This window comes from Thermochaetoides thermophila (assembly GCF_000221225.1).
Source record: "Thermochaetoides thermophila DSM 1495 unplaced genomic scaffold scf7180000011806, whole genome shotgun sequence".
NCBI lineage: Eukaryota > Fungi > Ascomycota > Sordariomycetes > Sordariales > Chaetomiaceae > Thermochaetoides > Thermochaetoides thermophila.
The window spans coordinates 2,255,656-2,279,491 of record NW_006383023.1 but is presented as its reverse complement, the minus strand read 5'-3'; the positions used below and the strand labels follow the sequence as shown (position 1 = coordinate 2,279,491).

The 23,836-nt window shown below is 51.8% G+C and overlaps 7 protein-coding genes across 7 annotated transcripts; 4 read left to right on the top strand and 3 right to left on the bottom strand.

The window, feature by feature from the left end:
- Window positions 1-418: 418 nt before the first annotated feature.
- Window positions 419-950, top strand: CTHT_0006450 (uncharacterized protein; the record flags this gene model as incomplete). The annotated part of the gene is made up of 3 exons (XM_006691114.1): window positions 419-517; window positions 632-694; window positions 786-950. 3 exons carry the CDS (start codon window positions 419-421, stop codon window positions 948-950), a joined length of 327 nt encoding a protein of 108 aa, XP_006691177.1.
- Window positions 951-2,492: 1,542 nt separating this feature from the next.
- On the bottom strand, window positions 2,493-3,490 carry CTHT_0006440 (uncharacterized protein; the record flags this gene model as incomplete). The annotated part of the gene is made up of 3 exons (XM_006691113.1): window positions 2,493-2,870; window positions 2,931-3,134; window positions 3,197-3,490. The coding sequence occupies 3 exons, from the start codon at window positions 3,488-3,490 to the stop codon at window positions 2,493-2,495; spliced, it is 876 nt and encodes a 291-aa protein (XP_006691176.1).
- A 1,780-nt stretch (window positions 3,491-5,270) lies between these two features.
- CTHT_0006430 (putative elongin-C protein) lies at window positions 5,271-5,803 on the top strand (the record flags this gene model as incomplete). Its single annotated transcript, XM_006691112.1, has 2 exons — window positions 5,271-5,353; window positions 5,641-5,803. 2 exons carry the CDS (start codon window positions 5,271-5,273, stop codon window positions 5,801-5,803), a joined length of 246 nt encoding a protein of 81 aa, XP_006691175.1.
- A 651-nt stretch (window positions 5,804-6,454) lies between these two features.
- Window positions 6,455-8,092, bottom strand: CTHT_0006420 (uncharacterized protein; the record flags this gene model as incomplete). The annotated part of the gene is made up of 2 exons (XM_006691111.1): window positions 6,455-7,966; window positions 8,033-8,092. The coding sequence occupies 2 exons, from the start codon at window positions 8,090-8,092 to the stop codon at window positions 6,455-6,457; spliced, it is 1,572 nt and encodes a 523-aa protein (XP_006691174.1).
- Window positions 8,093-8,696: 604 nt separating this feature from the next.
- CTHT_0006410 (uncharacterized protein) lies at window positions 8,697-9,473 on the top strand (the record flags this gene model as incomplete). Its single annotated transcript, XM_006691110.1, has 1 exon — window positions 8,697-9,473. The coding sequence occupies one exon, from the start codon at window positions 8,697-8,699 to the stop codon at window positions 9,471-9,473; it is 777 nt and encodes a 258-aa protein (XP_006691173.1).
- A 5,619-nt stretch (window positions 9,474-15,092) lies between these two features.
- Window positions 15,093-17,008, bottom strand: CTHT_0006400 (uncharacterized protein; the record flags this gene model as incomplete). The annotated part of the gene is made up of 5 exons (XM_006691109.1): window positions 15,093-15,880; window positions 16,215-16,442; window positions 16,514-16,630; window positions 16,791-16,847; window positions 16,924-17,008. The coding sequence occupies 5 exons, from the start codon at window positions 17,006-17,008 to the stop codon at window positions 15,093-15,095; spliced, it is 1,275 nt and encodes a 424-aa protein (XP_006691172.1).
- A 5,431-nt stretch (window positions 17,009-22,439) lies between these two features.
- CTHT_0006390 (uncharacterized protein) lies at window positions 22,440-23,717 on the top strand (the record flags this gene model as incomplete). The annotated part of the gene is made up of 1 exon (XM_006691108.1): window positions 22,440-23,717. The coding sequence occupies one exon, from the start codon at window positions 22,440-22,442 to the stop codon at window positions 23,715-23,717; it is 1,278 nt and encodes a 425-aa protein (XP_006691171.1).
- Between the last annotated feature and the right edge of the window lie 119 nt (window positions 23,718-23,836).

The following is a 23,836-nucleotide window of genomic DNA, read 5'->3' as shown; positions in this document are numbered from 1 at the left end:
GCCAACTTCCCTATTCCTTGTCACAACAAAACAATGGCCTTGTCATCCAAAAGCAACACAAGTCCGGCTCAAGGACGAAGGATCTTTCTGTAACCTAAGATCAGCACTTTTCCCCTGGCTCTCGGACGTCATCAATTCATGTCAGACGGGCCGAACGCAGAACAGCAGCCCGGGAAGCATCCCCTCGCCCATCAACCGACCTGAATTACAGAGAAAGATCACAACAGCGGAAGAAAGCGTTTGTTGGCACAGCAACAAGTCACGAGCTGCCAACCATCCAGCCAAGTGGTAACGGTAAGGGTTAGGGTTACGCGCAGTTGAATAAAGGTTGCCCCTCTTCAAAAGTCAATTGCACTTCCGTTCATCATTACCGACGCTTTCAACCCGCGTTTTTGTAAAGAACCTCAATAAAAACAAAATGGCTGCCCACAAAAGATCTACCTCAGCTGTTCCTGGCACAAGGGAAATGTCGTATTTCGAGCAGCAGCGCCAGGCGCTGATAGAAGAGATTGCCATGGTACCGAACCAAACCTCATCCGTCTCTTGTCCGCTACCTGCCTCTGCCGGGCAACGGTGAGAAGTAAAAATAGAAACGTGTCGCTGGTGCTGACTACACACTATGCAAAACCAGAACTTCGAGCATGTCCTGGCCAACATAAACAAACTAAACCGGTCGCTCGAGGCCGTTATCGCTGTGGGTCACATCTGCTCTCAAACAGCTGGCCATGCAACCTCTGATGCGACCGAATCAATAAGGCTAACGGATTGATACGGCGACTACCCAGGTAGGAAATGAGTTCTCATCTGTCGAGGCGCTCTGGTCGCAATTCGAAAACGTGATGGCCAAGGCCCCAGAAGAGGAAGCCAATGCTAAGGCGGGAGAGGAACAAGAAGGGGATGGGAACGCGGGGGCAGGGGACCGAGGAGCGAATGACGCCGGCCAGGTTTGATGAGGGGGCATTGTTTACATGTTTGCCCGGCTCGGATTCGTGGAAAATAAACCTATGAGAGACGGGAGCCAGGTCAGCCGACGGGGATGAGATGGAGAAGACGACCACACACACACACACACACACACACATGGTATGATACCCCAAATACACTAAACATACACAATACACATCCCCTGAATATAAACCCACATAAACACATCACTGTATCACCTTGGCAAGCGGGAAAACCAGGTTTTAGAAACCTATTCCTTCTTATTCCGCCTAAGCCCGTCCTAATAAAAGCAAATAAGACGGAATGGAGTGAGTGGGGGTCTGTTGCACGACAGGAATCAGACGCTCTGTCTCGCGCGCCCATCGCGCGAGACTCCGTGTTGTTGATGTCAACAAACCAGAGGAACGTTTGTTGACTTTCCCCTTGCAGTTCCCCTCTCCTTCTTTACCCACAGGTAGTCGTGTGTCAGTCCCGTCATGTAATCCAGACCCGCCTATTCATCCATCCATCCCTTAGGGGGTATCGCATCCCGTCTAAAATAAACACCCTATAATAGATAGGCTGATTGTTTGAGATGCAGGAGACCAGGTAAGAGATAATACATACCCTACTCCAGCAAGTACAACAGACACACAGAACACAACATGCAGCTTTTTCTGTGCACACACGTCCGGAACACGTGCTGTTGGAAAGGTCCCCATCCCGTCCATGTATTCACCCATTCACCCATCCATCTGTTCATTGAGCCAATCCGTAGCCAACCGCCCAACCATCCAGCCTACCAACTAGCAACCGAACGAAACCATTGTCATCATCATCTGTCGTCTTCCGTCATTCAGACAATCGCTTCGTCAGTTCCGTTGCCAGTCCATCCAGCCAACCAGCCAGCCCATGCATTCCAACCGAGGACCTTCCTCCACAGCAAGGGAGAGAGTGTGTGTGCGTGTGTGTGAGTATGTAGAGACACAAGCAGGCAAGGAAACTAAAGACAGCAAAAAGGAGATAATAGAGACTTGAGAAGAAAACAAGAACCAACGAAGCACCAAGCCCCCAGCAAAGAAAAGTAGAGTTGCCTGCTCGTTTCTGTAGGAAAGAGCTTGTCACAGACAGGGCAGAAAGGAAACAAAGCCAAAGAGAACAAAAAGTGTGCATAAAAAACAAAAAGGATGTGCAAAAAAAAAAAAATTCAGGGGGGTGGCAAAAGTATAGGACGGGGAAAAGAAAAATCAAACTTAAAACACAACAGCAGACGCCAGGAGCCATGTTGTTGTGTGTCGTCGTGTCATGGTTCATGCATGCATGCTGATAGTAAGAGAAATTGAGAGAAGGAGAAAGAGGTCATTGTCGCAGTCATGAACCGTCATGTTTTCGTCCCTCTTCTTCTTCATCTGCCATTTCTCCATGCCCATTTCTCGTTAAGATTGTGTTTCATGATGAGATAACCCTTTTGGTCGTCCTCGCATCAAACTGCATGTTTGTTGCCGCCTTGCTGCACCTACTCCTCCGACTTCCACATCATTATCAACAACAACCAACTCCCTTCATCCTTAAACCAGCGCGCACTTTCTCTTCTTCTTCTTAACAATCGGGATGGGCACGCCATCGCTGGTGTAGGTGATACCAATGTCCTTGCCTTTCTTACCGGAAGCAGCGGCCTCGGCCTCGAGGGTCTTGCGGTCATTAGCGACGACAGTGAGGATGGCACGCTCAAAGACTTCCTCGACGCCCTTCATCTCCTTGCTGCTGCATTCCATGTACTGCGCGCCCATTTTCTTGGCCACAGCCATGCCCTGTTCGGGTGTGACAGGCGTCAGGCCTTGTGACTTAAGCATGTCAATGCACGACTTCTTGTAGCGCAGGTCTGACTTGAGGCCGACCAGGATCAGCGGCGTGTAGGGGCAGAAGTGCATAACTTCGGGGTACCACTGGGGCTAGTGTCAGCTTGCGTGTACTAAGCCTGCAAGAGTGTAACGATATATACGGACCTTGTCCATGACATTCTCAAGGGAGTTGGGGCAGTCAATGGCGAAGCACACAAAGATCAAGTCGGTCTCTGGATAGGAAAGCGGGCGCAGCCGGTCATATTCTTCTTGACCAGCCGTATCCCAAAGTGCCAGTTCCACGATCTTGCCGGTTGGCGGGTGGACTGGGTATGTAATGTAATTTTCAAAGACAGTCGGGACATATTTCTGAAAGTCGGTTAGCCCTTAACTTGACACAGCCTCCAGGCAAAAAAGTGTCGGAAACTCACCTCTGGGAAGTAACCTTGGCTGTAACTAATCAGCAGGCACGTCTTGCCGCATCCGCCGTCACCTACTACGACGATCTTCTTGGAGTAGGCCGGGCCCTCAGTTGCCGCCGTGTTGGCGGAATCGCGACCAGAAGAGGAAGTAGTGCCGGTCGTGCTGACGGTACCGTCGCTAGACCGCAAGCCGCGGCCATCCCGCCGCGACTCGGGCCGCATGCGCGCTGAGGACGAGGAGAAGGTGCTGTCGTGGCGGTTGTGCCCGAGCGCTGTCGATGGGCGGTGATCGTATGATGCCATCTTGGCTTGTTGTAATATTGTAATGTACTGTTGTGAGAGTACTGTGGAAGAGTTATTAGAGAGAGGTAACGGGATGACAAAGTAACTCAGGCCTTTGTTGTGTGCTGTTTTTCGTCGGACTCAGTCGTCGTCCTCGCAATACGTAGATGGGCGGTGGAATCGACCAAAGGCCCCGAATCCCGATAAAGAGAAGAGTCGTGCGAAGGAGAGGTTGTGAAGGAAACACGGTCACCGAATGCTGCTGGAGAACTGTTCGCGCTACCAATATCGTCGCTGCTGTTCGGTGGTCGCCGTTGTTGTTGATGGTGGATTCGGGTCGGTCGTTGTCCCCACCCCGCTGGGTTGAAAATCGCAGGAAATGGAATTTCGTGTGAAGTCTATCGCTCGTCAAACGTCCAGACCGACAGTTCCACAAGAATATTGTCGATGCGACTACTGCAAATATGTCGAGAAGATAGAAAATGCCGCGCTGCTGCAGTGAGCTCGCGGGTATGTTTTTCTCGAAATTTTTGTGCTCGCAGGCGCCGTGTGGGAGGTGGTTGAGATGATGGATGATGGCTGGTGGATGATGGCACCGCCCAGCTGCGACCTGCCTGCTGTATGTAAACAGTCGACTGGGCAACCAGTCTTACGATCGGATCGGCAATGACACAAACCGCGGGGCTAAAACTGGGCAAGGACCCCACCGCCAATCCCAGGGCCCACGGCAATCTGGAACACGGAGCCCAGCCTCTGGCCAGTTACATTTCGTATTTCGCACCGTACGATACACTTGGGACGGGCATCACGTTACCTGCATCCTGTAGGTACGGCTTACGCGCAGAGGAGGCACGGCTACAGCGGATGCCTGCTCATTTCCCGGGTGCCTAAGAGCCTGACGGGCTTTTCAATGGTGCTAAAAGTACTTTTTTCTAGGGGGTTTTGGCCCCCGTTGTTTTGGCCATACCGGATCGCACAGCAGCGCATCGGCGTAATCTTGAGAGGTTCTGTTACCCACGCTGATACCGTAATGCACAGTACACCTGAGATGCGTTATGCCTCTTGTGCATCAAATATCATGCTCGCTCAAGTGGACTGCCACGAGCATCATAAGGCTTTTCATCATCCAATTGGAGTGGCTGGTGCTCAAGAAGCATTTTGTGTCCGTGAGCCTCACCGTCCGTTGCTCGTCCTCCAAGTGGCGGCTCGCTTTGACGGTCAGCGAACTGTGTGACATGTGTCAATTGCAAAGGCGTCCTTCCCAGGAGCCACGCAGGCCCCACCGCAACGGACCCCGCTGTGGGGATTTCAGCTGCCTCGAGCCTGCCCCGCTAGCGCATTTTCGGGCGCTTATCGGCAGGGATCTTCTTTTTTCCTTGCATTCATTTTCGCTTTCTTTGACCCAAGCGCTGCTGCGCGTTCTCCCTTGTTTAAAAAGTTTATCACACGCAAAACTGCGGACTGCGGGTGGACGAAAAACGACGTCCCCAGCATCAAAATACTTCTTGCATCATCCTGCTCGTGGATGATAACGATAGAGTGACATCAATTCCCTCAGTCCCCCTGGCACTCGTGCAGCGTGTGAAGGAGTATTTCGGTTCTGGCAAATTTTTTCTTGGTCTGCAGACCTCAGCTCTCAGCTCGCTTCTGCTCAACGCCCACACACACAACACATATTTCTGCTCCAGTTCTGGCCTTCCCTACATGGAGAATGGAAAGCAACAAAACAGCAGAAGAGAGCAAGTATGTCACCCTTGTGTCCAGCGATGGGTTCGAATTCGTGGTTCTACGGGAAGCTGCCATGATCAGCCCTACGCTGAAAGGCATGCTTCGCGGCCCGTTTGCTGAGGCCCAGAGTGGGCGCTGTCATTTTCCTGAGTTCAGGTATGGCACTCTTCACCCTTCTTGCCGATAGGCATCCTCAACGCCTCTGTTATCCAAATGATGATAAAAGTTCTGTGTCGTCGACAGACCACTCTCCTCCACCTTGAGATAGTGGGGTTCTATGCAAGAAGAGAGGTTGGACTGCATGACTGCTCTACACTTGAACTGATACTAGCAGCATTCGTGCATTCACTCTTATCAATCCTCGGATGACGGGGTTGCGAGGGGCGACGCAGACAACAAGGATATAAGATGGTATCACTAACCACTCCCACTTCTATCTACAGCGCCCCTATCATCGAAAAGGTAGCAGAATATCTGCATTATTACCACCAGAACAAGGACAAGGAGAATGTCCCGGACCTGGACATTCCGGTCGAGTTGTGCCTTGTCGTGGTCCAGGCGGCCGATTACTTCGGCCTCGTCTCCAAAGCGCTTAACGCACCCTAAGTGCTGGGTCCGGATGCCTTTTTCCCCCTATTGAGCTCTTCGCAGGATGATCATTAGTCGGGTGGTAGAACCCATGATCATCGTTCAGATCAAGGTCAAGGAGCATGTGAATTGAACGACCGAAGTGGTTCAGCTCTAGCTCTCCCAGCTATCTGGCAGAAGTAAGCAACCAAGCAACGAGGTATCGTTCGAGTGCAGAAACTTCAGACCAACTGGACGTGGCCCATACTTTATTGGCAACATGGGTTGGGGTGAAAGTGGGATGAACTCTCCCTCATCTCCAAAATACTTGAGAGTGATTGAGAAGAATCCGGGAAGTGTGATTCTTTTCTCACCATCTCTCTTCGACGGTCACACCATTCAGACAACCCATCAAAACGATGCATTCGGCCCCTCTCCTCCATGGGTTGGATGTTTGTCACGGATGGAATATCAAAACTTGTTTTTGTAAGCAGTCCTCCGCGATCTGCCCGGCTCAAGTCAATCGGTTGAGTCTGTGCTTTGAAAAAGAGGAGACAACTCAAACCCAAGGTAGACAATAGAACACTTTAACCCCTTCAATGCGTTGTCGATGCGATTTCGACCATTCATCCCAGATTGTTCCTTGACCTATGCATTAGATATAAAAACACGCATCATCCTATGTCCTTTTCACCGACCTGTCCCTCCTCTTCCTCTTCCCCCACGTCCACCACCTCTCCCCCCTCCCCGTCCTCCCCTGAATCCTCCAGCTCCAGACTTCTGCCCTTTTCCACTCAACTCATCAACCCACCAATCCGGCAACGAAGCCCAATCCCTCTTCCACCTCTCCTCCCTCTCTTCTTCCTTTTCATACCACCAATTCTCCAGCCCCAACAACTCACAAAACGCGGCCATCTGTGGGTTGTTATACTCCTTCGGCATCCCTTCTTTAGTCGTCTCCGGGTTTTTGGGATCGTACGCCGGCGCGGTGGGCGTAAAGTTCAGCGGGATGTCGAGTTTATCCTTGGAGATGATGTTTTCGGTTACCCAGGCCATGGATTCGGCGATGAGGGGGAGGTAGTGGGCTTCGCCTTGGTCCGGATCGGGGGGTGTAGAAGAGGGTTTGGAGGAGGCGTGGAAGACGCGCAGGATGGAGAGCCATTCGGGGTCGTATTGTAGGCGGAGGGGACGTTGGACTTTTGAGCCGTCAGCGGGGAGGATTTCCATGAGTTGGAGGAAGTGTCGGCCGGGTAGGCATTTGTCCAAGGAGAGGAAGCGGGTTGTTCTGTTGGTGATTGTGTCGGGGACGGGTTGACCGGGTTTGATGGGTTTGGCGAAAGAGGGGGGCAGTTTGGCTCGGAGGGCTTCAATGTCGACTTGGGTGTCCTTTTCTGGTTCTTTTTTGAGTCCTGCGGCGGGAACGTCGGAGTCGGACATGTCGAGGTCGATTTCATCATGGTTGACGGCAGGCGCTAGAGCGGCCTGCGGCTTGTCCTCCTGCCCCGGAGGCGGGTGCTCCTTGATGGCAGAGAACTTGCAGTGCATATGGGCGGAGAACCAGTACCTCGGACGCAGTCTGTCCAGCACATACCCCGCAGCCGGGTTGCCCAGCTCTCCCCTCTCCGACTCCTTCTTGAAATGAGGCTTGTTTTTATACAATTGCACGTAATCCCCATGCCTCTCAATCCCATTTGGCCAGTCATGGCTTAACCCAATATCCACCTGCGTGCGAATTTGAAGCAACTTCCGCACGTCCAATTCCCGCACGTGATAAAACGTCTTGATATCCTTCGGCCCAAACGGGAGCCTCTCGCTCCTTGGCTTGTGATAATCTCCCTGTTGCCAGATGCCACTAAGCCCCGCAATCCGCAGAGGCCCGAACCGAACGACATTCGCTGCGCCCATGTAGTAGATATTGGGCGCGACCCAGCCGCCGTAGTAGAGCTCGGACAGGTAGGACGAAGCCTCGTGGTTGCCGGCCACGAAGAGAGTCAGGTATGGCGCCTTGCGCGCGCCGCTGTAATACTTATGGAAGTCACCGATCTCGCGGTATTTGGCCGGGCAGGACATGGTGGTCAGGTCGGCGGCGTTGCGCACGGACTGGAAGTCGCCGCAGATAATGAGCAGGTCGACGTCGGGCCATTTGCGCTCGCGGCAGGAGCGCTCGACGGAGGCGTAGATTGCGTCAAGGGTGCCGTGGCCCTATGAACGGAGGGGTGTTAGTGATGAACTCAATGATGAGTGGTGAGTGAAAGGAATGGAACTTACGCAGCCCTCGATGGCGATGCGGACGCCATTTGTTTCAATGAGGTTGTCGTTGGAGGACATTTTTGGTTTCTTTTTTGATTTTGATTTCTGTCGGACTTGTTGCTGATGAACAGGTCTGAGACTGGAGAGACACGACCGTTTAAATCCGTGATGAAGACCGTGTAAATGAAGTGAGGAAAGACTGAGGACGGAGTCCAGTTGAGTCAACCGGCCAGTAGCGGCGATAGTGAAACCGCGAAAAAAAGATCTCATTCGTCGCCGCCTTTCCACATCAATTTTAGAGCGAAGATAAAACCGATCTATTGGCAACGAGGCTTGCTTTGCTATCCCGTTCGGTCTACCTTTTGCGGTCTCGCCGATAATACCTTGAGTTCTCGAGGCTGTCTTTCAGTGATCGGGTCTCTTGGCGGAAGGTCCTAAGCCACCGGTTCCACAGCAACAACCCAAACCCTGAATCAATCAGGCTCCATTGGTGTCACGACATGTCTTGGCAACATGTCTCATCCACAGTGTCCAACTCGCTGTATCTTCATCGCCCACCTCACTTGGCCGAGCTCTCGCAAACAACGTCGTTTTCACGGCTGAATTTGCTCAAAATAATTCCAAGCCACTCAATCCAAAGCCATTCTTCTACCAGTTTCTCTCTCAAAACAAAAAAGGAGTCATGGCCCATACCATCGACCCCACCTCCAAAGCCGACACCCTCCGGCACATGAACGACGACCACACCCGCGACATGGCCCTGATCCTAGCCCACTACCTCTCCAAAACTGACCCATCCTCCTCCAAAACTAAACCCTTCGACCTCCTCAACAAGTATGCCTCATCCATCAAAATGACCGAGATTAACCTCGACTTCCTTGTCCTCTGTGTTGGCGAGGAAGAAGCTTGCTACCGCATCCCGTTTGAACCCCCGCTCTCGTCGTGGAATGAGCGTCGCTCGAGGTTGGTCGCCCTGGTGCGTGCTGCGCGAGAGGGGCTGGGTGTCTCAGAGGAGGAGTTCCCCGGTGGTTCGGACAAGACTACTACTCAAGGGATGGTTACGGTGGATGAGTACATGCCCCCCCGCTTCCCCATCGACATGACGATCCTATTCCTCGTTGTGGGGTACTACGCCATTTATGCCCTTCTCCGAGCTGGGTGGTTCGAGGAGTCTGAGCTCGGAAAGACTGTTGTGAGCTCAGTCATTGCGCCGTTCTTCCCCGGGGGATGGGACGGTTTCCGCTGGCTGACAGAGACCATTTTTATTCCGGTGGTCGGGATCCACACGGCCGAGGCATGGTGGCTGGATCGGACGCGGCTGAGCAGGTACGGGGTCAAGAGAGGATCTTTGGTATGGCTGCTTTGGATTGCGAGCGCGTTGGCGGAAGGGAGGATGACATTCGTAAGGTTTGATACTGTTGTAGAGAGGAAGAGGAGGGCGGTGGAAAGGAGTGAGTAGGGAATGAGGGGTTGGAAAGGCAGGAAAGGGGTGGGTGGAAGCGGGACGATTGTAGTATTGTTTATTTGAAGGTAATAAAATATTGCTATTTTGTTGGACTAGGATTGGTCGCAAAATTACTTCAGGATTGGACACAGACATGGGCTACGACGATGGTGTCACGGACCCCTTTTCAAGTTGGCTTCTCCTCGTGTAGGCTTTGTTGCGAGCTGCCTGATGATAACCCGTTGGTCGCTCTTGGGTACGGACCAGTCTTCATCGACACAAATATACGGGATATCTAGAAGGTTTCCTGTGCACTTGGGAGTGTTTGTTTTGTTTCGGAGCTGCACCTAAGCGCAAGGAGTCTTCCAAATTCTCATGTGTTTCTCGAACATCTGCTTTAGGTAGCTGAGTCAAAGGTGGACTGAATTTCTACGCTGCAAGTTGCGTTACCAAGTTCATCTTGAGAAAAAGAAATCCTACCGCAGACGGAGAGATCATCTGAGATCCAAGAACTCCTGGAAGTTGACGAAGATCCTCCAGCTGATGAATACGGCTGGTAGCTTGAACAAGTCAAGAAGCTGTTGTTGCGGTGAGGTAACGGGATGTTTACCTCAGGAACTCGAGACTAAGCCAGGTTCCCATCTCTGCGGGTTGTCCCTACGGCCCAAGTAAACTGAGTGTTTGTCTACCTAGTATTAGTCCCCATGTGGTTGCAAGGCTGACATGAGCAGGGCGACTGGTTTTGGAAGAGTAAATCATGAGGAATCAGGGATGCTAGACATGAACATGGTCCTAGCGCGAGTAGAGGCTCAGCCTCTTTCAAGGCCTTCTTGAAGCCTGTCGCAGGTGGAAAATGGGTTGTTGTAGGTTCGGGGAAGATAGTTCAAGTTTGCGAGAACCACCACACGGTCGAGAAGCACCGAAGAAAGGAACGTGATTTTCTTCGGTGGTTGCCATATGGTTTCACTTCTAAGAAGAGTTTGAGAGTTGCTTGTGGAAGACACTCTGGGGGAAGAAGCAGGCATTCATGATGATATTGGCAATTTGAGGTTCTTTCTATATTTGTGTTACTCGCACATATTTCTGGTTTGATGACTTGTCCACCTTTTCTACATTACCTCAGATAGCTAAAGGACTCCTTAGCTTGTTTCCTGCTGTTCCCCAACACCTTCGACGCTAAGACTCACCGTAGCATGCCCTCCTTAAGTCTGACACTAATGCTAATGACAGATCCTCGCATTTGTATCAATCCATGTGATATCTTCATAAAGAAGCCAATGGTCGCCAGTGTGATAATCAAAAGCGAGTGAGCATTTCACTACTACTATCCTCACCAGAGGTCTAACCAATAATGGCATCTGGATATGTCTCCAAATTTCCTTTAGTAACAGCCACTGTTGGGCTGCTAGCAATCTACATCAGTTTCGATGATAGTGATATATGTCTGAAATGGAAATCTAATATCTCGCACAAAATATTCCCTAGCAAATAAACCGTGTTAAAGTTATCCCCGTCTTGGAGCACGGTAAAATGTCACAAGTGGTTAAATAGTTCATGTCATAGTTGAACTCAACCATCTTCCAAACAAAGCCTATAGATCAACTTCGTTGCTGCTTTTCTCTTTACACTGTCATCCCTTACCATGCGAAGACGACTGCATATTTGCTGTGACATCTAGTTAAGTTTGTCATTCTCGCAGTTGGCGTTCCCTGAATTGCATTGGTGTAAAGCGATTTGGCTGTATAAGGGTTTCCCCCTTATTCACTACATGTACCTAATGCGATCCGACCAAACTTAGGATCCCAACTCTCACTTCTGCTGGAGAGATAGGTACGGAACTACGACATTCAACCACCCGGTAAAGATCTGAACAAGAACTTTGGGTCTGGTATTAGTAGTTCGAGGACCTTTGCAGCATGTATTTATTGTATCTGTTAAGCTCGATTCGATCCTAACTCGTAGTCTGGGTTTTAATTAACTTTATGTCAGATATCCAGTCCTTTTTGATGTGTTCCATTACTTGACTTTCAAATGCCACGAACGGTAGTTGCACATCGGGGAATCCTTTCCAGCCTCCTGTGCTCCGTCCATATCCCTGCAATGAAGCCCGGAGTATAATATACATCTTGTTGGAAGCCATAGTCCCACAAGCCCCGTTGTTCCTTGTTTAAAAACCATATGATCAGCCTCGCAAATAAGATCGAGAACCCAGAACCTTCCTCCAGGTAGACTATCTTCATTGTGACATTGAAGAAGCTCGCAAACCTTGTTAAAAAAATGAACACAGGAGCCTAGCCTTGTACGAGACCTGTTTCATCAAGTGCCGTTTAGTTGCTAAGTTTCTCTGTGGCAGTAGTTAACACATCCAATTATCTCCGACCCGTCTTGGGTTGGCGATCTTCTGGACTTGGCTGTTGCTTCTAGGGCAATAGCTCTCCCTCCTTTTCCCCACTTCCCAGGCCTAGTTGGCGTAGAGTACGCTGTGCAATTACGTTCAGGCCTTTGTTTTCAATATAGTTTGAACTTGACCAGAACACCTTTTATGTTCCATAAGGGGGTCTATGCGTTCCATGCTTTTCTGCTTCACTACATGTGCTGGCGTTGTCTTGACATTCTGTCGTTTTGTTTTTGTGGTCATGTTTTCCACTGCCTTTTCTGAGATTTGAGCCTTTTTGCTTTCGAGCTCTTCTCCTTTCACTCTCTGACTTGAGTTTCCTTATAATTTGTCCTTCTGTCCTTCTTGTGATGATGTCTAACTTCCGATTTGGCCTGAATTTCACTACTCTGAATCATCTTTGCCATTGGTGCGCTTCGGTGTGAAGATGCTTTTGCCAGTGCCACAGTCTCTTGTGTGCATTATAGCAACAGAGAGTGCTGGCATCGCTCTTCCTCTCGACATGGTCATCCTCATAATATCCGAGCAAATAACGTCCCTGACATTCGATTTTATCGACCATATTACAGTCTCGTACGTCTTCAGGAGATAAAGAACAAGTAGGTGAACCTATTGATGATACATGTGATGCGAATAATAATGACAAGTTAACCTAGGCTTTGTGGATGTCTGGCACTTAATCCTTTCTGTCTCTTGTGGTTGAGAACCAACCGAACCTGGAATTGTAAATCGTGCTTCCAATGCATTGAATCAAAAATGTTATCAAGAGCACTATTCCAGGAAGGACCAGGTTCTGGTTCATGGCTGGTCAAGTAGTCAGAAATATACGCTGGCCTTGACGCTTTATTCAAGGATGACACCTCCTTAGCCCAGTTTTAATTCTCATTATCTTATCTGGTTGGGTCTGGAACTCCAGGATGGCATAGGTCTCTTTGTCCCGTTCTTCCGGAATGGACGGGCCAGTAGTTCCGTTTTATGCCAGTTGCCTGAAAAGTTGTGTGTGTTGGATCCCAACGATACTGGAACTTTCCAGTGCACAAGCAACGCATACTAAGTGGACCATATGGGTGGCGTTATCTAGAGGACTCTAGAAACTGCTGACTGGATACACATAGAGTAGCGAAGTGCATAGAAAGCTGTTGTCATCCTCATTGGTTACCAGTATGTCACTGTTAGAAAGCAGAGCTAACTCATGACGCTGATCACTAGGAGTAGAGTTTTGTGCAAAGTTCAGATCCAAGGTCAAAGAATACATGAAGTATCGTCCATGTTGGCTCATTGTTTTAGGATTTTGTTGATGCAAGGTACTCTTTGTTAACAAGGACACTTTGGGTTTTGCATGTGAGATCTAAAGGATGCAATAAACAGGGCACCCTGTCCACCAACCACCTTCTCCGCATCTACCCAAAGCCGCCCAGCCGCCAAGGTCCGGCCCTCGAGCCAGCATCGGGAGGCTTATGACCATAGAACGCGTTTATTGAATCTATTACATTGCGTGAGGGATACACTCCTTTGAAGTGGGCAGCTCTTGGAGAGATTGGGTGAGTGGGGTTTATTGACTTGTAAGAGGGATGGGATGGGGGAGAGTTTACCGCTCGGGGGATGGGTGCTGGATGAGGTATAGAAGATGGCCCAGTCATGAGATCAGCTATGAGGGATGGGACCTTTTTTTCAGCGATGATTGTGGGTGGGCACATGGTAGGGCGAATGATGAGGAGCCGGGAGAGAACTCTAAGGCGAAGTGGTCAGTCAGCCAACATCCCGCGCCAATTGCCGAGTCAAGCAGACAAACGAAGGTTACAAGACAATAGAACAATATGCCGAGTTTTCGTGCTTATGGTCACGACAACAGATCTCATATTAATGAACTGAAATGCCAAATAAAAGTGCCCAACCCGCCTGACATGCTCCAAGCAGGTGTGGACCTCAGTTGAGAACCTCATATATCAGCTACCCTAGGTTTACCAAACACGATTACACTCTTGGTAAAGACATTATCAAATATGTAAAGCGAGTACCAGTCCTCCTTAAATCTAACATGATCATTTTCTCGTAAAGCATGTCAAATGAACGGCAGTCGAGTTCCTCTCCCCTCTTGGCCCCCTAACAACCCCCAAATCGTTACCCCTGAATCATTCCTAACCCTAAGCTCTACCTCTTGAACACCCACACAACGCCTGCCATATTTTTTCACCACGGCATCCAACACTCAAAGAAAGGAGCACCAGTAAAACAACAAATCAATCACCATTACTCCTAACCTAGGTAGCTAGCTAGGTAGTTGATATCTCCTTCCAAAAAATTCGATACCCCCCCTAGTAGAATAAAGCCCATAACCCTTGGGATGATCCATTGCTCCACCTTTCTGCCCAGCACGCCTAACGCTTAACCTAAGCCTGCCCTATCCCATCCCAATCTTGTACCATGCCGAATCCCAGAATGCCCTTTTCTCTTGTTTTAGAGCCACTCGCGTACAGGAAATTGCCGAACCGACGACATAGATGTAATTGAGCGTGTCAAGGTCCCTGAATGGTTTAAGAAAAAAAAGATTAATGCCAACCGTTCCATTCACTCCAGAGCTTTTGGGACTCTGTTACACCTCTACAAGCTTATACCTTCGCGTTTTTGTATGCCCCACTTACACATGACGGAATGGTCCAAAATACCTAACCCATCTTTACCATCCCGATTTATCCATTGATTTGGGATGATGAGACGGACGAGAATCGTCGACGTCGAGAGAAACTGCGAGGAACGATATACCGAGCGAGCCAGAGCCGAATCCGGAACGGAGGAACGGAGAAAGAACGAGCAAAGAGAGAGAAACAAAAGGCAGCAGTAAAACAACGCTCCCATTCAACTTCCCCAAAGCAATCTGCACCAACCATCCATCCTCCCACCCAATATATTTGGACCAACACAACCCCGACCAACCACCCCGACCACTCTTATAACGCGCCAAGGCCCCCCCTTCCCTAACATCCTTCGCCAAGTTCCAGTTCCAAACACGAAACATATTATGCCCTTATCCCATGAAGAGGCCCGAAACGAAAAACCAACACCAACACCATTTCTCAGTTTATCCCCCATGGCAACCCTTGCACCCTACCAGTTTGTCATTTCCCGGCGCCATTTCCTCCCAGACCCAAACACCGCACTTTAAAAGACTCCAATGCACGCAAACGACCCGAATGCATGTTTGTTGTGTGTATATCCATCGAAAAAGGCGAAAAAGGAACTTAGCCCCAGACGCTAGCCTGAGTGCCGAGGCCGCTCTTGCTACCCCAGCCATTGGAACGGGCACCCCAGCCGGCCAGGCCGACGTTGGGGGTCTCGGTGCCGGCCGAGGACGAGTTGGCGTTATTGTTGCCCGTGTTAGCACCTTCCTCGTTGCCAGACGAGGCAGTGTAGCCCTGGCTCAGGGGAGAGGGCAGCGGAGTGGTCGAGCGCTTGTTGAGAGCCGGATTGGTCGGGGCGCTAGTGACCGAAGGGCGAGTACCGATCGGAGCAACCGTGGTCTGACTTGGCTTGCCACTACCGGGGGCACCAGGAGCGCTCTGACGTGGGGGAGAGCCACCGGGGGACGACGCGCTGGTGCGGCTCGACTGCTGGACAGCAGCAGGGGAGTCAAACATGCCCTTGCCGCCGGCAGGAGGGTTCGACTGAGGGCTTGAGTTGCTGTTGGCGCGAGAGCGCTCATTGGGGCCAGCAGACTGGGCGCCCTGACCACCCTCGGCACTAGAAGCCTGAGCGGCAGCATCAGGATGGACAGGAGGGGCACGACCATAGTCATACGCCAGAGGCGAATGGCCGCGGAGACCGGCAGGACCGGCCTGAGGGCCAGGAAGGCCTGGGCGAGGCGCGCCAGACTCATCAACATAGCCGCCCGACTCGCCGAAAGGACCCTCGCCATACAAAGCACTACGCTGCTGGGCAATGAGCTTCCGGCGCTCCTCCTCCGACATGCCGCCAGGGCTCATGGTGCGGTCGGGCTTGTCGGGACCATAGGGCATGCCGGCGAGAACAGCTAGAAGAGAAGAGACATTGGGTTAGCTTGTATCCTCCAACCACAAAGACTCACTACCACCAGCCATTCAAGCTGCCAGGGGAGGGGGCGCATGTGCCGGTCTTTACGGGGAAGGCTTTTTGGTTTTCATAAAGCACAGGACCAATATTGTCTTTTTTTTGGGCGTCGGACCGCACTTGTGGTGCAACATAGTTGAAAGTAGAAGCGAGGAGGTTTCAGTACCCACAGAACAGCAGGTACCAAAAACCCCTCTTATCTAGGTATGATTTGTTCTTTTTTGTCTTGTCTTGGCTGTGGTAGGAAGTCTGATCTCATACAGAAGAGGGAGGCCTACTTCGGTTGTATTGCTGCTCTTGATGGTAGTTCCGAAGTTCGCGCTCCCGCTGAGCGGCCATTCTCCTCTTGGCCTGCATCATCTGCTCCGCCTCGTTCGAGCCGCGTGAGGGCTGGTGTCGCTGGGCAGCGTAAAAGTTCTGCAGGTTCGCAGCCGGGTGGGGGGCACGAGGGTCAAACTCGGGGATGGGGTGAGGACGGGCACCAGGGATGGCGGGCGGACGCGCGTCTACCGGTGATAATAACGGTCAGTGGGACGGGCTCGTCGGGGGCGGCCCGGCCAGTCCCAGGCATACTCACCGAAAGCTGGGTAGAATCTGGCAGGGCCGGGGTAAGGTGGCAGGGACTCACGACGGGCCCCCGGGTACGCAAACATCTTGCCGCTCTTGACGAGATTGTCGATGGCACGGTCGACCTCTGTGATTCAATACGGTTAGTACTGTACTGTTCCTCCTTCTGTATCCTCTGAAATGTGTATTTCTAAATGGATAAATGTCTTGCTGAGGCGGGCCGGCCGAGGATGGCCTGTTCGGCACAACGGCGTAGTCCGAGGCTGGCCCTTAGAGACGATACATACCCTCTAGCTGATGAGCGAAGGCCTGAGGCTCTTCGCGTGGGATAGCAGAGTTAGCACCTGGGAAAAGGGTCAGCCATCATTCGTACAGCAGCAGCAGAGAAGCCGAACGCGTTACGCAGGCAATATATCATACCTGAACGTGCAGGAGGGGGGGTCTGGTGGTCCCAACCAGGCTGGCCGGTAGGCGGCCATTGAGAAGGTTCATAATACGCCGACATCTTTACGGGCTGAATTTTGGTAGATGTTTAAAAAAAAACGACGACCAAAGGAGACGGTTACGGCGACGTGTCGGCAATACTGCAGATGGACTAGGTCCGAAGGCGGGTATCTCCGAGTCGGTGCAACTGGTTGACTGTGCAGCTGCTGGACGAGATCCTTGGTTAGCACCACCTGTCAAGTTGCAAGTTGCACGCTAGAGAGGTCCAGTGCAGGGGGACGAGGGGGCGTGCGTCGGGTGCCCGACAATTTGGTACGGGGCCGTAGAAATGCGCAGTCGCTCTCAAAAGAGCTGCTGGCGATGATGATGATGGAGACTGACAGATGGATAACGGAGAACAGGGAAAGCTGATCAAGAAAGCAAGAAATTGGCTGGCTGGCCACAGGTGGCGCTCGCTTTCTTCGAACACCAGCGAAAGGGGATGGGGACGTGGACGGGCGGGATGGGACGAAAGAAAAGGGGGCCAAAAAATTGGAATCCTTCGCCCTCTCCAACATTCGAAGATAGCAGAAGCAGATTGCACTCACCTTGCAAGTCAACTCTGCCCTGTTGCGAGAAGCTTCCCGGCCTGAGAATGCTCAAATGCTCGAACTGGTTGACCAAAAGACCCCCGAGGAGAGAAGAAAGGAGGAGGAATTTCGGACACGAAGCGCACGCGCAGGCGGCTTTTTTTCCGTCACGAGCTGCGAGTGGAGGGCTGCCCGGCCTGCTCCAGAAGGAAAAGACCGGGGAGAGGGAGCTTCTGGGCCGCTGGGCCACTGGACCGCTGGACGGGGCACTCACCACTCACCACTCAAACTCAGTGGACGCTGGCTGGACACCCGTCGACTGGGCCACTGGCCACTCCTGGGCCCCGGCGCAAAGGTCGGGTCGTGGGTTGCCGTGGGTCGTACTTGCGGTCGTGGGTCGATCCGCCTGACGGGGTATGGTGGGCTGGTGGCTCTTGCAGAAAAAGGGTGCAGTCGGATCCCCGCCAGTCTCCTTTTTTTCTCGGCACGTTCTCTCTAGGTATTCTGGGCAGGCCCACGGCAAAGACACACGCCCCGGCAGCCTGTCACTTCCAGTTGCGATCTGGAAATATCTTGCACTATGAAGACAGGAAGAGCGACATTTTGATGCTGAGATATGGCAACTAAATACAAGATAGGACGCTCTTCGTCGCAAACTTGATTCCACCTCGGGCCCAACGAGGCTGGCAGCCCTACCCTTTGCAACTTATATTCCCTCTCTCCTTTGACACAAAGGCAGAGAGGCACGACCTCAGCCTGGCTGCCCTCCGTGGCTGAAGTCCGAATCACCGCTTTGTAAACTGTGCAGTGCGATCGAGCCGAAGGCTATCTGGAAAGATCGTTTCACCAAAGTAGAAGCAGTCATCGTCGAATGTTTCCAAGCCATCGATGCTTCGTCTGGATGGTGAGCGACGGCTTCCAAGGAAACACTGCCATTTACATCGGATGTCGGTCCGTCGAGTGCGATGGATGCACGCTCGACTTGCACGTGCCACCGAAATCTTCGAAAAAGAAACCAAAGTTTCATGCCTGGAGCCAACCTCCCAGCAGTTTGGGGCGCCGTTGATTTGCCGACACTGTTCCACCGCAACTTCGAGCCTGGCAGCCGGTTTTTCCAAAAGTTGCGCAGCCTGGGAGGTGGTCCAAGCTCAGAGAACAATCAATGCCAACCTAGTTGATAATCCAAGAGTCTGTAGTACATCTATTTTGGCAAATGATACATCGCCGGCAGACGCTGTCTACAATTGACTAGTCTACGCTCTGAAACCTCCCACTGAGAGGAGGAGGTGCCAATATGGTCACCATCAGACATCGAGCTTCCTAAGATGTGAACTTGGCCCGATGTCGGTTTCTTACATATGGTGGCGTATGAAATACACTTAATTCTGTAAGTATTACAGGCTCGATGGGAAATCAAGATCAGTATTTGCCTGCACCGCAGCAATAAAAAAATGACCACAAGTCATCCGATGAGGGGCACAATTCCTTCAGAGTCAGCTTCTTGATAGATTGCGTTTTCCCTTTTTCGATTGGACAACCTCATCGTCGGGGCAGCCGCTGCTCTATTCGATTTAGGGAGCCAACATCTACTGTCACGGGTCCTGCATTCAGACTCTGCTGCCCGTTTCGCCCAAGAACTCGAGGCCTAGGACTCGGAATCTGCACGCCAAACGCTCTCCATCAACCTCAAAGTTTCAGAAACAATTCCCGTTCTTCAGCGCCTCAACTGCGCCCATCCAGAAGTGACAGACAAGGGGGTGTTGCAGGGGTCTCTGTTAAACTTCGTTCGCCAGATCTGCTTTTAGCCTGACCTGCCATTTCCAGCTCCACCACTCAACACGCTCGCCAGCAAATCTCTCGGCACCCAAGACGGCACATTTCATGATCTTCAACCCATCTTGTACCAAAATGGCCCGGGCTTTGTGGAAAACTACGCGCCCAATAACTCTCAGCTTACGTCCTTGAGCAAAAAAAATTGTTACGCATGATGGAGGGCTGCCAACGGTAACGCCAGACGGCTACTTGGCAGGCGAACATGGAGGGGCAGCATGCGCTGCTGCTGCGGCCGTTGCTGCAACGCGGGGTCATCGTTTTTAGGCAAGGAGGGGTCGCGGGGACGAATGCCCGGGGTAGATGGGTCCGCCCTGAGAACACCTGCAAATTAATGAAGTGTTCCTTCATCTTCAGGCCAGGCTGGGGCTGTTTGTAAGTCAAGATGCTGTAAAATTTCTAAATACTGACAGTTCGTATTGCGCTCTTCCTGACGGCAGAACTCAGTCGAAGTTGCGCAGTTGTCATCTTGGTAGCGCTGTCTCCGTTGATGGGATTCATGCATGGACCTATGGTCGACACAGGACGTCCCTCGTCCATTTACCCATCGTGCGTCGGCCCTGTGTGTGCCCACAGTTTCACCTGTACATCCTCATGTCCAGCCCTGCACTAGACCGAGCATGAAGCTGCTGTTCTTCCATGCCATCGTCGAGTCCAGCTCCAAGAGCCGATCCGTGTGGCCTTGGCCGGACTGCGAAGCAGCCGACTGCGCCCGCCCCGAGCCACATGCGGGGGGATTATTGGATCACCACGGCTGTTGACGTGGACATCGATGCTTCAGTGGACGGAGAGCTGCTTGAAACGACACTGGAACATGCCATGGCATCTCCCTCGGGTCTTTAACCTGGAATTCCGTGCCTGTAGCGCGGCTTGATCGCCAAGCGCCTATAATAGGGGCTCTATCGTCTGAAGTTGGGAGTTTTCAAACCATTTGTTGCTCGACGCCACCAACAACGGGAAGCTATCGAGCTCAGTGTCGGGTTAACAAACCCGAGCTAGGCCAAGGAGGTGACGTTCAACTTGGGTGTCTTAACGGCCAAAAAGTAATATCGCGAACGACTTTTTGAGGGAAGCCAACTTGGATGCTTCATGCTACTCTGTGCTCGTCAGATCGACTTCTCTCACTTGCCAGGAGACGTTCAGACATGCTCCTTCCGATGCCGGAATGAGAAGTCTTCGCCTATCCATCCATCCGACCACAATTTTGGAGATCTTAGTCTCCCGCAAAGACTAAGTTATTTCCGACCAACCCTTTCAACGCCGTTCACCATAAAACCTTCAGTGTTTGGAGCATTCTCTCGACGTCATAGCCTGACGGAGCAAGTAACCCGAATGATGCCAAGATTGGGTGCTGTTGGCTGGGTAGCAGCACGATGACCAAATATCACACGCATGAATGCGCGACACAGGCGCGTCACGGCTCGTGAGTGGCCTGAATCGATTTAGTCAAATCCTCAACGGCCAGTAATGTACTCTGCCATCCCGCTTTACAGTCACCAGATCGACCAACCGCAGATTTTTGTGGTCAGCCCTAACCCAGCTATAGGGGTTCATGTGGCCTTCATCAACAAGTTACACAAGCAGACCTGCCGTTATCATATCGGGCTTGGGCATCGATGTATGTGTTATCAGGCTTTGCTTTTGATTGGGTTGCTATCCCCAACAAAAGCATCAGTAAGCTGAGAGACATATTCTAGGACTCAACTTCCAAAACGAGGGACAGCTCGGCCCTACAAGTGCCTTTTGAGGTATGCCTGAGCATATATAATAATTCGCGACAGGCTTAAAAATCGGGCACCTCCGATGGGAGCTATCCACGATGGTACGACATGTCAAATGAACATGACGGACAGTCCAAAAACTGTCAATGGTGTGACCGTAACGTAGAACCTTGAGCTCGTCTGCACTCGCTCCCCTACACTCTAACATGTCCAGCTCTCAAGTCCTGATAGGAGATGGCATCATTGTTCTTTCGTAATGCATGAAGTGAATGTGGGGGTCGCCGAGCCAAGGCCTAAGGAGGGGCACCTGCCCAACTTGATGCTCTCTCTGGATTATCGCCCTCTAGGCTCATCAGTACCTGGTTCATACTTCTTGGGTGCCAGCGAGATCGATGACCTCTCCCAAATATGTACTGTAACCTCAAACAATGTAGACAAAACACCATGATCAACAGAGACTTAGTGATGCCAAACTGTCCACAGTTCGACCGGCAGATATTATAGCGGGCCGGACCGAAACCGGGGCCCCACGTCTAACCCCCGTGCCCCTTCTTCTTGAGCCGGTACCCGCTGAGAAAGCGGGGTCCACTCAACAAACCCTACTCTCCCTCGGTGCTCGGCTGCTTATCTGATCCTTTGGAGATGAGACCAGGGGGTTGCAGGAAGAACTTTTTTTCTCCTGCTTGACGCTCAACAGCTGGGCTGACGCCTTGCGTTGCTTTTGTGTCGTGAAGCTCAGAGCTCACAACTTCAACCTTTTACCTGCCCTTATAGTTTTCTGGTCCTGAAACTCTTGGGCTGGGCATCTTAATAGGTGTTTATTTTTTCCTTCCTCGCTCATCTCTTAGCCTTGTTGTCACCCACAAACTTGCTTTTCAACCAGAGTTAGGAGGCATTCAGCAAAGCGCAACTGCAACGCGTCGTCGCACAGGCAAACGCGACACGGCGTCTGTGTGAAGCTCAACTTCTAGGTCTTTCTTTCTTGTCTCTTCATGTCCGTCGCGAGATCTGCGCCCCTCGACGATCTCATCAACAACTCGGCACTGCTTTGGATGTGCCGAGAGCGACGGAAGTAATCTAGACGGCAAGCGACTTCGAAGTCTTTGCGCTTGCTCGAGGGGGTCGTAAGAAAGACTTCCAAGAAGGGGTTTCTTACATACGTCAAGAAAGAACGAACGTTTATACTACCTAACCTTTTGGCAAAAACTTTGTCCTCACCTATTTCCCAAGAAAGGCCCTGTTGTGTGTCGTTGAGAGAACACATTCAGGCTTTGTTGTGAGATTGGACTCGTCTCTGGCACTTGGAGGACAGTTATCATCACTTGCCAACTGGTGCAGAACTGCCCCCCCCCCCTTTTCCCCCGACAACAATATGGCCGACAGACCCGTCCCTGCGGCAGTTGAGCCGGTCTTGCCCAAGGCTGATGCCGACGGAGCCAACTACGGCACGGCGGATGCCCTTCCCTCCAAGAATGACGAAAACAAAGATGGCGACACCCGGGCGTCCATCTCGGCCATTTCCTCTGAAGAAGCGGCCGTGGCAGCCGGTCTCCAGCAGCTCGAAGCGCGCAACGTGCACTGGTACTCCTACCTGTTGACGCTCGACTTCTGGGCTGTCATCGCCGTAGGCCAGATCTTGTCGTTGTGCATCACCGGCTCTAACACCTTCACGACGGAGCTTGCCATAGTGGGCACCAACATCCCTGCCTTTCAGACCCTCTTCAACTATGCACTCCTCACCCTCATCTACCTGCCCATCTCGCTGTACAACCATGGGGTGAAGGGCTGGCTGAAGATTGTGGTGCGCGACGGATGGAAGTACTTCATCCTAAGCTTTCTCGACGTCGAGGGGAACTACTTCACCGTGCTCGCCTACAAGTACACCAACATCCTCTCCGCACAGCTGCTCAACTTTTGGGCGATCGTCTGCGTCGTGGTGCTGTCCTTTTTGTTCCTCCGCGTGCGCTACCGCATTGTCCAGATCCTTGGCATCCTCCTCTGCTGCGGCGGCATGGGCGTCTTATTGGCGTCAGACCATATCAACGGCACGAACGGCGGCCCGGCCGTCGACAAGGTCAAGGGTGACCTTTTTGGCCTGCTCGGTGCAACCTTTTACGGCATCAGCAACGTCTTTGAAGAATGGTTCGTCAGCAAGCGCCCCGTCTATGAGGTGCTCTCCTTCTTGGGCATCTTCGGCATCTGCATCAACGGCGTGCAGGCGTCCATTTTTGACAGGCATTCTTTCCAGGGCGCGACATGGAACGGGAAAGTCGCCGGCTGGCTCGTCGGATACACCTTGTGTCTGACCCTCTTTTACTCCCTCGCCCCGCTCATCCTGCGCATGGGCAGCGCGGCTGTGTTTGACGTCAATTTGTTGACGGCAAATTTTTGGGGAGTGATTATTGGCACGAGGGTGTTTGGCTACTCGGTACATTGGATGTATCCTATCGCATTTGTGCTAATCATTTGTGGGATGGTCGTGTACTTCTTAGCCGGGAGCATTCTGGGCGACTCGAAGAAGCCGTGGCTAGGGGATAATCAGAAGGATGGTGTTGCGGGGATTGGCACGGCTAAGCTGAAGGCGCTGAATGAAGCAAGGAAGAGGGGGCTGGTAGCGCGAGAGCAGAGTCAGGGGCAGGACCGGGTGTAGATTGTCCTGCTGATGAGAGCTCGTCTTGCTGGTGGTTAAGGAAAAAGGGATGTAAATGAGAGGGGTCCGGTGTGGTGTTGAGGTGAAGTTGTCCGCAGTGACGCCGTCAAGCAGTCCCG